We start from the raw sequence: 16,397 nt of genomic DNA, 5'->3' as shown, positions 1-16,397 counted from the left end.
TCTTTGGTATCATCCATATTGAGCTTACATTATCTGCAGGGCCACTCAGCATCTAACCTTCTTTTAAAAACAAAACCGGATTCAGCAGGGGCTGTTTCAATAGATACTTTGTTCTATTTATTGTCAACGTATGTTGAGAAGAATTGAGTATAGAATCTAAATATTGGAGACTGCTTGGCAAGTTTCAGGTGATGCCCTCTAGTTTTTGAATTGGCACCAACAGTAGGGAATAATGCTGGGAGAATATTAGCCTTCAATGACTTAAAGGTTAAAATGACATCCACTCTATTTCTCCTGTAAACAAGCGGAGGGAAATACAGCTTTGATACTCATAGTGGGTAGGAAAGCTCTTGCATGTCAGATATCACTTTAGTAGCATGTCTCTACACATCTTCAAGAACTTTTGCGTCTTTTTTAAGATATGGAGAGGCAAGAGACATTCCAACTTCAATCTTAGGACGCACAAGTCCCATGTAAAGAATACTGATGACTTCAGGGGAATGACAGGAAACAGTACACTTAATCAGCCCCAAGGTCAAACTAGCCCCAGCAGCAGACCTCTTATCATGAGTGCTGAATTTTAATTCATTATCAATAGTGACACCAAGATCTTGCTCATTATTAACAGAGGAGAGTGGGTGGCCTAAGAAAGAATAAGAGCAACGGGGATTCAGTTTGCCAAAGTGAATGATATGGCACTTGGCAACATTGAATTCAAGAAGCCAGGCCTCAGCCCATTGACCCAGCAGTTAAAGATTATTTTGTAGCAGGGCATGATCTTCACAGGACATAATGGAAGAAGCAACATTGATTAAGATATTAAATAGTGTAGAACCCAAGACACTTCCCTGAGGAACTAAACTCAGAACAAGCATTGAGGAAGAAAGAATACGATTACAGGAGTCATCACATAACTGAACACATTGAATATGCAAATAAAGAAAATCAAGGATCCAGAGCAGGGATTTCTGCTCAAGCTTTACTGTGCGAAATTTAATTGCAAGTCGATTGTGAAATGCTTTGTCAAAAGCTTTGGAAAAGTCAAGCAGAATCATGTCAGCGTGGATCCTCACTGACAGAATCATGTCAGCGAGGATACGTGGGTGAATTCCGTGTGGGTCAGCAAATTTATTCAGTTTGAGGGATGTGAATTCCTTTAGAACCAAAGTATCTGTAATCAGAATTGGTTCCATATTATGTGATTAATTAAAAAAAAACTTTCCGAAGAAATCAGTTTTTCAAAGAAAATTAAAGGCCATTTTAAACTTAAGCTCAGAAGATATAAATACCTTTAAAAATTCAAACTCAAAATGACCAGAAATTACTATTAAAGAATAAATGAAACCCAAAACGAACAGAAATTAAATAAACAATCATAGCAAAAACATACAAAAAGTAATGAAATAAATGAATAAATAGATCTTAAAGCGAGTAATGCTTATATTGAATATGAAAATCAAGCTTAAGACGAAAAAAATATTTTCCTATTCACGTGGAAATGAACCTTAAAATGAACAGAAAGTGAATAAACAATTAATGCAAGCAAACATACAATAGACATTAATGTAAATGAATAAATAAATCTTAAAACAATCGAAACTTAAATTGAATATGCAAATTAAGCTTGAAACAAACAAAAATCACCAAAAACAAGAGTTTGGGTATGACCTCCTTCTCTCACTGTATAAAAGTCTAAAACCTACTGCATCATTGGCGCAATGAAAAAAACAAATATTCATTAAAGTATCAAAACAGATATCAAAGTAACAATATCAAAGTAAAAAAATGGGTTTGTGTCAACCTCGGAGTTTTTATTATTTGATGTTTGAACTATTTTTAACAAAATTGCTATCTCAAAATTTTAATTGGATGGGTTTGGGGAAATGGGCGTGGGGGGACTAGATTAAGCTTCAGTCTCTTTTGACTCTTTAAAAGTGAACTAGAACTTTCTATTTTCAATCAAATGAGCCCTCTCTTAAGTTTATACGAGTATCCCTTCTATAAAAACCATATAAATCCCCAGAGTATAACTTACAACGCCAGTCCCTCGGCCCGGGGAGATTGTGTCGACCCTGGAGTTTCAATATCTAATGGTTGAACCATTTTTAACAAAATGTTCACCTGAAATTTTTATCGGATGGGTTTATCCCTCCGATACTCCCAAAGGCGTCGAGGGCGGGATGGGCTAGTTGCCCTCCGATCTTTTCCACTGTGAGAAAATGAACTACAATTTTTTATTTCCATTCAAATGAACCCTCTCTGAAGTCTATACGAGTATACCTTCCATAAGAACCATATATGCCCCTAGAGCAATACTTACAATGCCTGCCCTGGCCCTGGGGGGAGGGTTGACACAGGGGTTTTTCTTATCTGATCTTTCAACTATTTTTAACAAAAGGGCCATAAGTAAAGGAGTTTTGTTATATGATCTTTGAACTTTTTATAACAAAATGGCTACCTCAAATTTTGTATCAGATGTATTTGGGGAAAAGAGCTTGGGGAGCCAGTTGCCCTCTGATCACTTTTGACTCTTAAAAAGGGCTGGATACGAACAATATATGCCCCAGGGCATAAATTACAATGCCTGCCCCCGGGCCCTGGGGGGTTGTGATGACACCTGAGTTTTTGTTATCTGACTTTTGAGAAATTTTTAACTTAATGCCTATCTCGAAATTTTTATTGGATGCATTTGGGGAAAAGGGGCGTGGGCGGCTAGTTGCCCTCCAATATATTTTGAATCAAAAAAACTTAACTAGAACTTTAAATTTCCAATCAAATGAGCCATCTTTGAGTTTTTTACGAGCATCCCTTCAATAAGAATCATATAGTCCCTCAGGGCATAATCTACGAACCCTTCCCACGGGCCCTGGGGGGTTGTCAATGCCTTCCAGCTATTTTTACATAATCATTGCACTATTTAAAAAAAAGCTATATCAATGTTATTATTGTATGGGTTTTGAGGAAAAAAGGGCGTGGAGGGGGAGGGGGGGCTAGTTGCCCTACTATCTCTTTTAACTCATAAAAAGTTAACAACAACTTTAAATTTCCAATCAATTGATAACTCTGTAAAGTTAAAACAAGCATCCCTTCCATAAGACCCATATTTGATCCCAGGACATAACTTATAATACCTGCCCCCGGGCCCTGGTGGGTTGTGTCAACCCCAGAATTTTCGTTATATAATCTTTGAACTATTTTTAAAAAAGTAGCCATCTTAAAATTGTTATTGGATGCATTTGGGAACACCGGGTTTAGGGGGGGGGGGGCGAGCTGCCCTCCAATCACTTTTGACGCTTAAAAAGTGAACTAGAACTTTCAATTTCCAATCAAATGAGCTGTCTTTGAAGTTGATATGACAATGTCGTCTATACAAAACCTTATATGTCCCCAGGGCATAACTTACAACCCTGGCCCTGAGGGCTGTGGGGGAGTTGTCATGTTCAAAGACCTAGTTTCCAGAACTTAAACTACGTATAATAAAATAGTTATCTCAAAATTTGGATTGGATGTATTTTGGGGAAAGGTGGGTGAGAAAGGGGGACTAGTTGCCCTCCAATCACTTTCGACTATTAAAAAGGGCACTGGCCCTTTGAATTTCCAATCAAATGAGCCTTTTGTGAAGTTTCTACGACACCACCTTCTATAAAAACCTTATATGCCCCCAGGGTATAACTTAAAACCCTTGCCTTGAGGGTTGTGGGGGAGTGTCCTCCTCAAAAACATATTTTCAATCTGGAAATCAACTACGCTGAATAAAATGGCTATCTCCAAATGTTGATTGGATGTGTGTGGGGGACTGATGGGCGTGGGGGGGCTATGTGCCCCCCAATCATTGTTGAATATTAAAAACGGTAAGATCCCTTTGAATTTCTAATTGAATGAGCCTTTTTTGAAGTTTCTACGACAAAACCTTCTATAAAAACCTTATATGCCCCCATGGCATAACTTATAACCCTTGCCCCAAGGGTTGTGGGGGAGTGTCCTCCTCAAAAACATATTTTCTATCTGGAAATCAACTACACTGAACAAAATGGCTATCTCAAAATTTGGATTGGATGTGTGGTAATGATGGGCGGGGGGGGGGGGCGAGTTGCCCTCCAATCACTTTCGACTATTAAAAAGGGCACTAGACCTTTGAATTTCTAATTGAATGAGCCTTTTTTGAAGTTTCTACAACAACGCCGTCTATAAAAACTTTATATGCGCCCAGGGCATAACTTAAAACCCTTGCCCTGAGGGTTGTGGGGGAGTATCCTCCTCAAAAACATATTTTCTATCTGAAAATCAACTATGCTGAACAAAATGGCTACCTCAAAATTTTGATTGTATGTGTTTGGGGAAATAATGGGCATGGGGGGGCTAGTTGCCCTCCAATCACTTTCAACTATAAAAAAGGGCACTAGCCCTTTGAATTTCCAATCAAATGAGCCTGTTTTGAAGTTTCTATGGCAACGCCTTCAATAAAAACCTTATATGCCCCCGGGCATAACTTAAAACTCTTGCCCTGAGGGTTGTGGGGGAGTGTCCTCCTAAAAAATATATTTTCTATCTGAAAATCAACTATGCTGAACAAAATGGCTATCTCAAAATTTTGATTGGATGTGTTTGGGGGAATGATGGGCGTTTGATGTTCCAATTGAATGAGCCTGTTTTGACTATTAAAAAGGGCACTAAAACTCTTGATTTCTAATCAAATGAGCCCCCTTTGAAGTTTCTACGACGACCACTTCCGTATGAAGTGCCTCTGGGGAAAAAAAATAATCCAACATTGGAGCCGTATGGCCTTTACTAGGGCGTGGGGGGGGGGGCGAGTTGCCCTTCAATCACTTTTGACTATTAGAAAGGGCACTAGCTTTTTGAATTTCCAATTGAATGAGACTTTTTTGAAGTTTCTATGACAACGCCTTCTATAAAAACCTTTGTCCTCCTCAAAAACATATTTTCTATCTGGAAATCAAATACGGTGAACAAAATAGCTATCTCAAACTTTTGATGGGCTGTGTTTGGGGAAATGATGGGTGGGGGGGCTAGTTGCACTCCAATCACTTTTGACTATTAAAGAGGGCACTAGCCCTTTAATTTCAAATTGAAGGAGCCTTTTATGAAGTTTTTACGACAACGCCTTCTATAAAACCCTTATATGCCCCCAGGGCATAACTTAAAACCCTTGCCCTGAGGGTTGTGGGCGTCCTCCTCAAAAACATATTTTCTATCTGGAAATCAACTAAGCTGAACAAAATAGCTATCTCAAAATTTTGATTGGATGTGTTTGGGGGAATGATGGGCATGGGGGGGGGGGGGCTAGTTGCCCTCCAATCACTTTCGACTATTAAAAAGGGTACTAGAACTCTTGATTTCCAATCGAATGAGCCCCCTTTGAAGTTTCTACAACGACCCCTTCCATATGAAGTGCCTCTGAAAAAAAAAAAAACCATAAAACATTGGAGCCGTATGGCCTTTACTATAGGCAACACTAAAGTGTTGTCTCTGATACATCATATAAAGGAGGTGTAGGACATACAATACTGGGGTTGGACAAAAAAACAGAAGAGAAATATTGGTTGAAAATTTCAACTTTCAGTTCAGGATCAGCAAATGATTTACTATCATGCAGAATATCTGGGACTGTGTGTCTGCTGCTACATTTATGAGTGGCGTAACACCAGAAAGATTTAGGGTTATCCTTAACTTCCTCAGCCAGTTTGTTCTAAAACCTTCTCTTCAACTCCTTTATTTGGTTTGCAGTTTGATTATGAAAGGATTTGAAGACTAGATAATTTTCTGTGGTCTTATTTTTTCTATAGCGATTCCATGCTCTGTGTTTTCGATTGATTAGCTTGCTTACTTTAGTAGTTAAAAAGGTAAATGTTTTGCCTGTTTTACCTAAAAAATTCTGGTGCATGACTTTTCATCATTTAGAATTTCTGTTTTTACATTTGACCAACTCTCATCAATATCATCATTAACAAGCATTTTCCGGTTGACTTTGGCAAGTTTATCAGAGACTATTTTGTAGTTTACATATTTTTTTTGCTTATAGGAAGGTTGTTTGGTAGGCCCACATAGCTCTGAAATAATTACTACATGGTCACTATTACCAACAGGCGTGGTTATTACATTCTTAATAAGAAGGTCAGGATGGTGTGATTTATGGTAGTTCTGTGCTTGAAAAATTATTGGCCTTTATTTTTGTTCATCTTTGGTGAAATGAAGCTTTTTATTTTTCTTTGAAAAACTTGTTTTGTTGAAAGTTTGTTTCTATTAATAATATGAAAAGGTTATTTCTTGAATAAATCCATAATTGTTTTTTATTTAATGGAACCTAATTGCTTCTTTGCTACCCATTTTGTGTAACCATTATATTAGTAGAAGGTCTGTTGAAGTTGTGTCTGTTCTTGCTCTATAAAAAATAAAAAGCAACTGGGATTGGCAGCAAAAGATGTCAATAGACCAAGCTTATGATACAGTTGACCATGGTCTACTCTTGGAAAAATGTGATGTATATGGGATCCAAAGTAAAGCTCACAATCTTATACAGAGCTTCCTTAGTAACTGGTACCAGTTTTTAGAGATGAATTGCTTAAAATCTGAACTGTGCCCAGTCACTTGTGATGTCCCAAAGGGGTCTGTCATTGTTTTTTTTTGTTTTTTTTTTAATGTTTTTCAATTCTTGGCAACAATGGACTGTTTTACCTTTTTGGGCCCCATAAAGGGTTCAAAATAGGATTTGCCACAGAAACAATTATTGAACTATGAAAGGGCATAAGAAACAGCACTATGTAATGTATTCACTTCCATCATAGCTAAATTATGTTGTAAACTCTAAAGTTACCAATTGATCTTGTTGCTTCACCTAATTGAATTATTTTGTTTGAAAAGAAATTAGGCAGACAACTTATGCTTTAAAACTAGAACAGAAAAACACCAAACAGGCCTACCCTGGTAACCCCCTTAACTCTTGTGCAAGACAAGGAAGGAGTTTGTAGAAAGAACAAAACTGCTTTTTGGTTTGCCAAGAAGCATATAAGCCAAATAGCTTGATGAATGGGTAAATTTTTCACAAATCATATTATTGACTTACAAATAAAGAAAACATACCATGTGATGCCTTTTTTATGCTCTTTCCAAATATAATAGCCTAATCATTTTTTTCAGAAATGAATTTCACCCCCACCCCTATATATACCAATTCAGAGTATATATTTGTACATTAGGGGAGTGGGGGTAAATTTTATTTCTGATGTAAATGGGAGGTAAGTTTAAACTTTACCCCACCCCCCTAATGTGCAAGTATATACCCTGAATTGGTATATATAGGGGTGGGGTAAAATTCATTTCCAACAAAAATGATTATTATATTTGGAAAGAGCATAAAAAAAGGCATCAAGTGGTATGTTTACTTTATTTGTAAGTCAATAATATGATTTGCAAAAAAATTACCGATGACCGTAAACAGTTTAATGAAACATTAGAAAAAAAGAAAATTGCATTCTCACGCTTCAAATTTATTATTCATAGCTCCTGTAAATTTAGGTCTATACTTCAAATTTTTGAGCGGACTTTCGGGATCACTTTCTTCACCTTCTTTTACGATTGGTACTTGGTACGACTAGATGCCTGATTGCCAGCGTTACCTGAGGGTAACGCTCAGGTAACGCCAAAAATAAATCAGACCCTGGTTTTATGTAGCCTTAAAGAAGCCCGGGACGGTCAATCATTTTGATCAAAATCTTCCGTCAATCGATTGACTTGTGCTACAATCAACCTTCAATGGACCCTTGAATCTTGACCAAAGCTAATTTCAAGTTTAATTTTTAACTCACAGCCAGATTTTTAGTTTCAGTTCAGAGTTGGGTTTTGAAGTGTCTACCGTGTGTGAAATTCAGTCTAATACTGACTTTTCTTGTACATGAAAACAAGAAAAGTCTAATATTTGACTTTTTTTGCATGTACGTTGGTTGCACTCAGGCAAAAATAAAAATAAAATAGAATGTCTTTACCGCCCGCAATATCCTGTCAAATGCCGCAATTTTCTTATATCGGTTATAACCGTCTCTACTTTTCACTTTTCATAACTCAGGGTGATCCCGTTTAACTCTATTAATAAACAGATAAACTCTCGTCCCGCATTTCTGTTTGCTTCCACTGGGTTTTCCATTGTTGCTGACGTGTGACTGAAGCAATACTTGAAAAAACTAGTCTAGACGGTCAATCACCCCTGTCAATTGCTTGAGTCATTCAAAATTTCTATCAATCACCGTCAACGCTTGACTCAAGCGTCAAACAGGTTCCTAGATACCTAATCATGCTTGAATCAATCGATTGACGGAAGCTTTTGATCAAAATCATTAACCGTCTCGGGCCTCCTTTTTTTACATAGAAAAAAGTAAAGTAATAATTAGCTTGCATTTTTGATTGCCATTTTGCTTAAATTAATTTAAAAAACTTTTTCCACAAAATAAGTTTATCAAGGAAACGTAAAGACCTCCACTAAACAAAAAATGAGTAAAAAATAAAGTCAAATAATCTACTAAGCTTGGAACTACCACAAATCAGCATTGATAAATAAATGAAACCCAAAACGAACAGAAATTACAATAAATAACCGATTCAAACTCAAAACGAGCAGAAATTAACATAAATTGGACTCAAAACCCCTATGCCTTCACAAGGCCAGAATATAATTTGCACTTTAATCAAAAAATACAAATGAATGTGCATTGTCAGTTTGATATACATATACTGAAATTTAGTAATCAAAATGTTAATATTATTTGATTTATTAAAGTTATAAGAGTAAAAACATTTATATTTTTTTCAGTAAAGTGCAAATTATGTTTTCGTAGGCAAGGGTTATAAGTTATGTATTGGGGGTTGACCAGAAGTTGCCCTCCAATCACTTTCGACTATTAAAAACGGCACTAGCCCTTTGAATTTCCAATCGAATGAGCCTTTTTTGAAGTTTCTACGACAACGCCTTCTATAAAAACCTTATATGCCCCCAGGGCATAACTTAAAACCCTTGCCCTGAGGGTCGTGAGGTAGTGTCCTCCTCAAAAAAATATTTTCTATCTGGAAATCAACTACGCTCAACAACATGGCTGGCTCAAAATTTTGTTTGGATGTGTTTGGGGCAAGGCTGGGCGGGGGGGGGGGGGCTAGTTGCCCTCCAATCACTTTCGGCTACTTAAAAGGGCACTAGCCCTTTGAAGTTTCTACGACAACGCCTTCTATAAAACCTTATATGCCCCCAGGGCATAACTTCCAACCCTTGCCCTGAAGGCTGTGGCGGAGTGTCCTCTTCAAAAAAATAATCTCTATTTAGAAATCAACTACGCTGAACAAAATGGCTATCCCAAAATTTTGATTGGACGTGTCTCGGGAAATGGTAGGGGTGGAAGGGATGTTAATTGCCTTCCAATCACTTTCAACTATTAAATACGGCCCAAGCCACTCCAATTTCCAATTGAATAAGGCCTTTTCGAAGTTTCTACGACAATTTCTTCGATACGAAGTGTCCTGCTCTAAAGGAAAAAAATAATAAATAATACATTGTGCCAACATCGTTCTTATATGCCCTCAGGGCATACTTTGAAATCCTTGCCCCGTGGGTTGTGGGGGAGTGTCCTCCTCAAAATCATATTTTTATCCGGAAATCAACTGCGCTGAACAAAATGGCTATCTCAAAATTTTGCGGGGATATGTTTGAGGGAATGATGGGATGGGGGGGGGCTAGTTGCCCTCGAATCACTTTCGACTATTAAAAAGGGCATTCGCCCGTTGAATTTCCAATCGAATGAGCCTTTTTTAAGTTTCTACGACAACGCCTTCTATAAAAACCTTATATGCCCCAAGGGCATAACTCACAACCCTTGCCCTGAAGGCTATGTGGGAGTGTCCTCCTCAAAAACATAATTTCTATCCGGAAATCATATATGCTGAATATAATGGCTATCTCAAAATTTTGATTGGATGTTTTTCGGGAAATGGTGGGCGTGGAAGGGGTGTTAGTTGCCTTACAATCACTTTAGACTATTAAAAATGGCACAAGCCACTACAGTTTCTAATTGAACGACCCCTTTTCTAAGTTTTTAAGACAACTCCATCGATACGAGGTGCCCTGCTATAAAGGAAAAAATAATAATAAATGATACATTGTGCCAACATCGTTCTTATATGCCCTCAGGGCAGAACTTAAAACCCTTTCCCCGAGGGGGGTTGTGGGGGGTGTCCTCCTCAAAAACACATTTTCTATCTGGAAATCAACTACGCCGAACAAAATGGCTATCTCAAAATTTTGATTGGATGTGTTTGGGGGAATGATGGGCGTGGGGGGGGGGGTTAGTTGCCAACCAATCACTTTCGAATACTAAAAAGGGCACTAGCCATTCCAATTTCCAATCGAATGAGCCATTTTCGAAGTTTTTACGACAAATCCTCCAGACATAACTCCTCCGACAACTCCTCGATACGAAGTGCCTTGTATGGAAAAAAAATACATTGTGCCCACATCATTCTTTACTTAGGCAGCGCTATCGTGCTGCCTATGAATCTGTTTTTGATGGCTGGCAAGTTCAGCGTTGTGTTTATTTCCGTTTTTGATCGAGTAAAACTCTGAACGGCGATGTCAAACGTCTACGGCGAAAAACATTAGGACGTCAAACTTTAATTAGAAGGACGTTGGAAGTTCAACTTAGAATCAGCCTGGATGGAATTTAGACAATAAAATTGACAAGCATGAGCTAGAAATCTTACAATATGAAAATGGCTATCAGAGGCAGAGCAATACCGCTGCCTAAGACACCTAAGACACCCCTATAACACCCTTCCACGCCCACCATTTTCCGAAACACATCCAATCAAAATTTTGAGATGCCTATTTTGTTAAATGTAGTTGTAAGGTCCAGAAATTATGTCTTTGAGGATGGCAATCCACCAAGAGCCCTCGGAACAAAGGCTATAAGTTATTCCCTGGAAGCAAATAACCCTCCTCTCATGACCTATCCCAAAACAAATCCAATTAAAATTCTGAGATAGCCATTTTGTTCAACGTAGTTGAAAAGTCTGAAAATTATGTCTTTGAGAATGACACTCCTCCCACAGCCCTCAGGGCAAGGGTTGTAAGTTATACCATCTGTTATACAAGATGTTTAGAGAAAGCATTGTCATAGAAACTTCAAAAATGGCTACTTCGATTGGAAACTGAAAGGGCTAGGGTCTGTTTTAATAGTCGAAAGTGATTGGAGTGCAACTAACTCCCCTCTCACGACTACCATTTCCCAAGCACATCCAATCAAAATTTTGAGATAGGCATTTCGTTCAACGTAGTTGAAAGGTCCGGAAATTATGCCTTTGAGGATGGTGCTCAAAGGCTTAATTTTCAAAAGCCCCCAGGGCAAGGGTTGTAAGTTATACCCTTGGGGCAGGGTATAACTTACAAAATCTTACCATAAGATTTTTATGGTAAGCGTTGTCGTAGAAACTTCAGAAAGGGCACATTCGATTGGAAATTACAAGGGCTAGTGCTCTTTTTAGTATTCGAAAGTGATTGAAGGGCAACTAACCCCGCTCTCACGCCCACCATTTCCCCAAATACATCCAATCCAAATTTTAAGATAGGTATTTTGTTCAACGTAGTTGAACGGTCCAGAAATTATGTCTTTGAGGATGACACTCCCCCACAGTCCTCAGGGCAAGAGTCGTAAGTTATGCCCTAGGGGCATATAAGATTTTTATAGAAAGCGTTGTCGTAGAAATTTTAAAAAGGGCTCATTCGACTTGAAAATGAGAGGGCTAGTGCCCTTTTTAATAGTCAAAAGGTATTGGAGGGCAACTAACCACCCTCTGACGCCCACCATTTCCCCAAACACATCCAATCAAAATTTTGAGATAGCAATTTTGTTCAACGTTGGTGAAAGGTCCGAAAATAATTTCTTTGAGGATGAAACAACCCCCACAGCCCCCAGCGCAAATGTTGTAAGTCATGCCCTGGGGGCATATAAGACTTTTTATAGAAAGTGTTGTCGCAGAAACTTCAAAAAGGGCTCATTGAATAAGGAATTGAGAGGGTTAGTGCCCTTATTAACAGTCAAAACCGATCGGAGGACGAATGCCCTCCCCAACGCCCATCATTTCCCCAAAAATTTCCGATCAACATTTTGATATAGCCATTTTGTTTAACGTCGTTGAAAGGTCAGGAAATTACGTCTTTTAGTAAGACAACCCCCCAGAGCCCTCAGGGCTAAGTTTGTAATTTATGTCCTGGCATAAGGTTCTTATAGAAAACTTTGTCGTGAAAACTTCAAAAAGGGCTCATTCGATTGGAAATTGAGAGTGCTATTGCCCTTTTTAATAGTTGAAGGTAATCGGAGAGAGAATACCCCCCCCCCTTCCCCCAAACCTATTATTTCCCCAAACATTTCCAATCAATATTTTGATATAACCATTTTTCAACACAGTTGAAAGTTCAGGGAATTATTTTTTTGAGGATGACCCCCCCCCCATAGCCATCAGGACAAGGGTCATAAGTTATGCCCTTAGGGCATATAAGGTTCTTATGGAAATTCTTGTCATATAAGCTTCAAAAAGGGCTCATTTGATTGGAAATTGAGAGGACTAGTGCCTTTTTTAGTCGAAAGTGATCAGAGTGCAAATGACCCCCCCCCTCCCCCTCCCACACACACACCCTTAATTTCCCCAAACACTTCCAATCAAATTTTGAGATAGCCATTTTGTTCAACGTGTTTGAAAGGTCTGGAAATTATGCCTTTCAGGATAACAAATCCCTCGTGCCCTCAGGGAAAGGGTTGTAGGTTGTGCCCTGAGGGCATATAAGGTTTTTATAGAAAGAGTGGTCATATAAACCTCGAAGAAGGCTTATTAGATTGATTATCAGACGCTCTAGTGCTCTTTATAAGAGTCAAAGTGATCAGAGGGCAGCTAGCTCCCCCCCCCCACACACACACACTCACCCATACGTTGTATTGTCCCGAAATGCATCTAATAGAAATTTTGAGATAGCAATTCTATTCAAAATTATCTAAATATCATATAACAAGGTTTTAGGGTTCAATCAAACCCCAGAGATTAGGGACAGGGGTTGTAAGTTATGCCCAGGGGGTATTTAAGGTTTTTATGGAAGGAATGGTTGTCTAACTTTAGAAAAGGCTCATTTGATTGAAAATTGGAAGTTCTAGTTTCTTTTTTAGCGTCAAAAGTGATGGACGACATTTAGCCTCCTCCCTCCTCTTCTACAATCCCTCCTTTCACCAAACGCAACTGATTGAAATTATGAGATAGTGATTTTTTTTCAAAAAAGTTCAACTAATATATAATAATGTCTCTAGGGATGACGCAACCCCCAAGCGCTCTGAGAATAGGGTTTAAATTATTTTGTGAGGACATATAAGGTGCATGGGTGGTTGTTTAAATATCAAATGGAGCTTATTTGATTTGAAACTGGAAGTTATAGTGCCCTTTTTAACAGTCAATGTGATTTGAGAGCAAACAGCCCCCCCCTCCACGGTCAGCAATTGCCTTAACACCTCCAATCCAAATTTGAAGATAATCATTTATTTATCGGAGTTGAAGGTTTCGGAAATTATGTCTTGAGGTACAGCTATCAGGGAAAAGGTTATAAGTTATGCCCTTGGGGCAAATACGGTTCTCATAAAAAGGGTGGTCGTACATGCTTTAGGGGGGACTCATTGGATTGGTAATCATAAGATCTAGTGCCCTTTTTAAGAGTCAAAGTAATCAGAGTGCAGAGACCCGACCCCCATACACACACACACAAACACGTCGTGTTTTCCTGAGATGTATCCAATAGGTATTTTGAGACAGTCCTTTTGTTTCGAAATAGTCGAAATAGCAGGTAACAATGGTTTTGAGGTTGATAAAAACCACCAGACACATTTATGCTTCACTGAAAAAAATTATTGTAAAGGTTTTCACTTTTATAACTTTAAGAAATCAAAAATTAATTAAGATTTTAAGGAATAAATATCAGCATATGTATATTAAACTGACAATACACATTCATTTGGATTTTTTCAGTAAAGTACAAATTATATTCTGGCTCTTAGAAAGCATAGGTGTTTTGAACCTTACTCATATTAATTTCTGCTCATTTCGAGTTTGACTCTGTTATTTATTTTAATTTTTGTTCGTTTTGGGTTTCATTTATTTATTGATACTGGCTTGTGGTAGTTGTATGCTTGGTAGATTATTTGATTCTATTTCTGTTCATTTTTGGTTTAATGGAGTTCTATACTTTTTTTTGGAAAAACTTATTTTCTGGAAAAAGTTTTTTTAAATTAATTTCAAGTAAAAGGTGAAGGTTTGAAGATACTTTTCAACATGAAAAGTATGAGGTACAAGAAGAATAAAGAATTTGCCCTTGACTTGAAATATGATTCATCGATGCTTGGTGCATATTATAAAGTAAGAATTCCATATTTTTGTTATTTTCTTTGTATAGTCTAGGGCTGTGCAGGACCATTAGAGGGGGATGTTCATTAAGTGGGCAACTAATCGAGCTAACTTTCTTAAATTTAGACTTATTTATTTCTGGTCGACGGCTGGTTTACAATACTGAAGCCACAATACTGGTTCACAACACCTACTTGAAAAATGGGACATAGTCTAGCGCCATATATGTCAATTTCCATTGTTTGATCTGTTTTTTTATGGACAGTAATAAGATTATTATGAAAGAAAAGAATATGCTGATACTGTTGGGTGGAATGCAAAGATTACCTATCTTTCTTTATATAACGAACAATTATTGGATGCTAAAAAATAGAGAATTTCTTCAAAATATGCTTTCATCCGGTTTTCTTCTTAGTATTTTTCTACCTACTAAAGTTACAACAGCCACTGCTACGCTGTTGGACAATATATTTTTCTCTGCCCATTCATCTATAGTATTAAAATCATCTGTGATATTGTCAGATATGTCTGACCATTTTCCAGTTAGTGTTCTTTTTTATGTTGCCCAAGATTCTTCTGACTGGCATAAGCCTTCAGGAAAGAACAAAGATAGACGGCTAGAGAGGATTGATTTTCAGTCATTACATAAGCTCATTGATAATCATGATTGGTGTTCTGTTTTTGGATCAGATAGCGTAAATGAAGCATTTTCGTGTTTTGTTCGCCTAATGTCTCTACTAACAAACTAGGGTACTTCGTCTCGAGTTACGCATAAGAAATATTTAAACACATTTGACCCAAGAATTTCTGATGTTTTTTTTCGTCAGTAAGAGTTAAAAGTAAGAGTATAAAAAATACTGGTACTTGTATGGTATACGCCCTACATAATGCTCTTCTAATATGTTTCTCTGATGCTTAATCCTGATGAAATATACAGAAGTAAGATAAAAATAAAATACTTTAGAAACAAATTTAGGATATATATTTGCACTTTAGGGGAGGGGGCGGGGGGAAGTATAGCGGGTCTGCATGCATAATGTGTTAGATACAATTATTCTACATATTATATAGAAAGGATTGTTTTCTAACTTCACGCTTTCCAAATACTTTACCCCCTCCCCTAATGTGCAAATATATAACCCAAACTATATATTTTCCACCTATTCTGTCAGTTCTATTTGTCTTGTCTCACGCTAAGCTGAAAAAAACTAACGAAAGAATAACCGGTTCTATAATGCGTCAGTGAATGAACAACTTGAACGGTAGGGTGTTTATAATACAAGTACCAAACTATTTATCAGTGAAAAGAGAAGATTCGTTTCAAGATAATCGTTCATACAGAAGAAAAAAAAACTATTTTGAAACTTAAAACTTGTTCTACTGCAGATGATTTTGGATTTTCTTGATGTGTTGTCAAACAAGTAGCATCAAATATTTCTTCTATCCTTGCATATATTTTAAATTTATCTATAGCTAATAGAATATATTCTGATCATAGGCAGCTCAATAGCGCTGCCTAAGTAAAGAGTGATGTGGGCACAATGTATAATTTTTTTTAGATCTGGGCACTTCGTACAGAAAGAGTTGTCATGGAAACTTCAAAAGGGGCGCATTCGATTGGAAATTGAAAGGGCTAGCCCCCCCCCACACCCATAATTTCAAAAAGTACATCAAATCAACTTTTTGAGATAGAAATTTTGTTCAACGTAGTTGAAACGTCTCCCCCCCCCATAACCCTCAGTGTAGGGGTTGGAAGTTATGCCCTAGGGGCATATAAGGTTTTTATAGAAAGGGTGGTCCTATAAACTTTTGAGGGGATCGTTAGAATGGTAATCAGAAGATCTAAGGCCCTTTTTAAGATTCAAAGGGATCGGAAGGGAGCTACCCCTTTTTTTTAAATTTAGATCAAGGCACTCCATGTAGAAGGAGTTGTCATAGAAAATTCAAAAGGGGGCTAATAGTAGTAA

At 37.6% G+C, this 16,397-nt stretch overlaps 1 protein-coding gene across 1 annotated transcript in view; it reads right to left on the bottom strand.

Moving 5' to 3' along the window:
- eIF4EHP (eukaryotic translation initiation factor 4E homologous protein) overlaps window positions 1-7,582 on the bottom strand; it is a 30,992-nt gene extending 23,410 nt beyond the window's left edge. Inside the window, exon 1 of the mRNA XM_089099458.1 lies at window positions 7,497-7,582. Within this exon, the coding sequence (XP_088955584.1) occupies window positions 7,497-7,516 (20 nt within the window). The 5' untranslated portion in view covers window positions 7,517-7,582. The remainder of the gene's footprint in view (window positions 1-7,496) is intronic.
- Window positions 7,583-16,397: the final 8,815 nt, after the last annotated feature.

Source organism: Artemia sp. Qi Xiang Cuo, chromosome 13 (genome assembly GCF_049724085.1).
Source record: "Artemia sp. Qi Xiang Cuo chromosome 13, ASM4972408v1, whole genome shotgun sequence".
Lineage (NCBI taxonomy): Eukaryota > Metazoa > Arthropoda > Branchiopoda > Anostraca > Artemiidae > Artemia > Artemia sp. Qi Xiang Cuo.
Note: the sequence above shows the minus strand (reverse complement) of the source record. Positions and strands in the feature narration are given on the sequence as shown.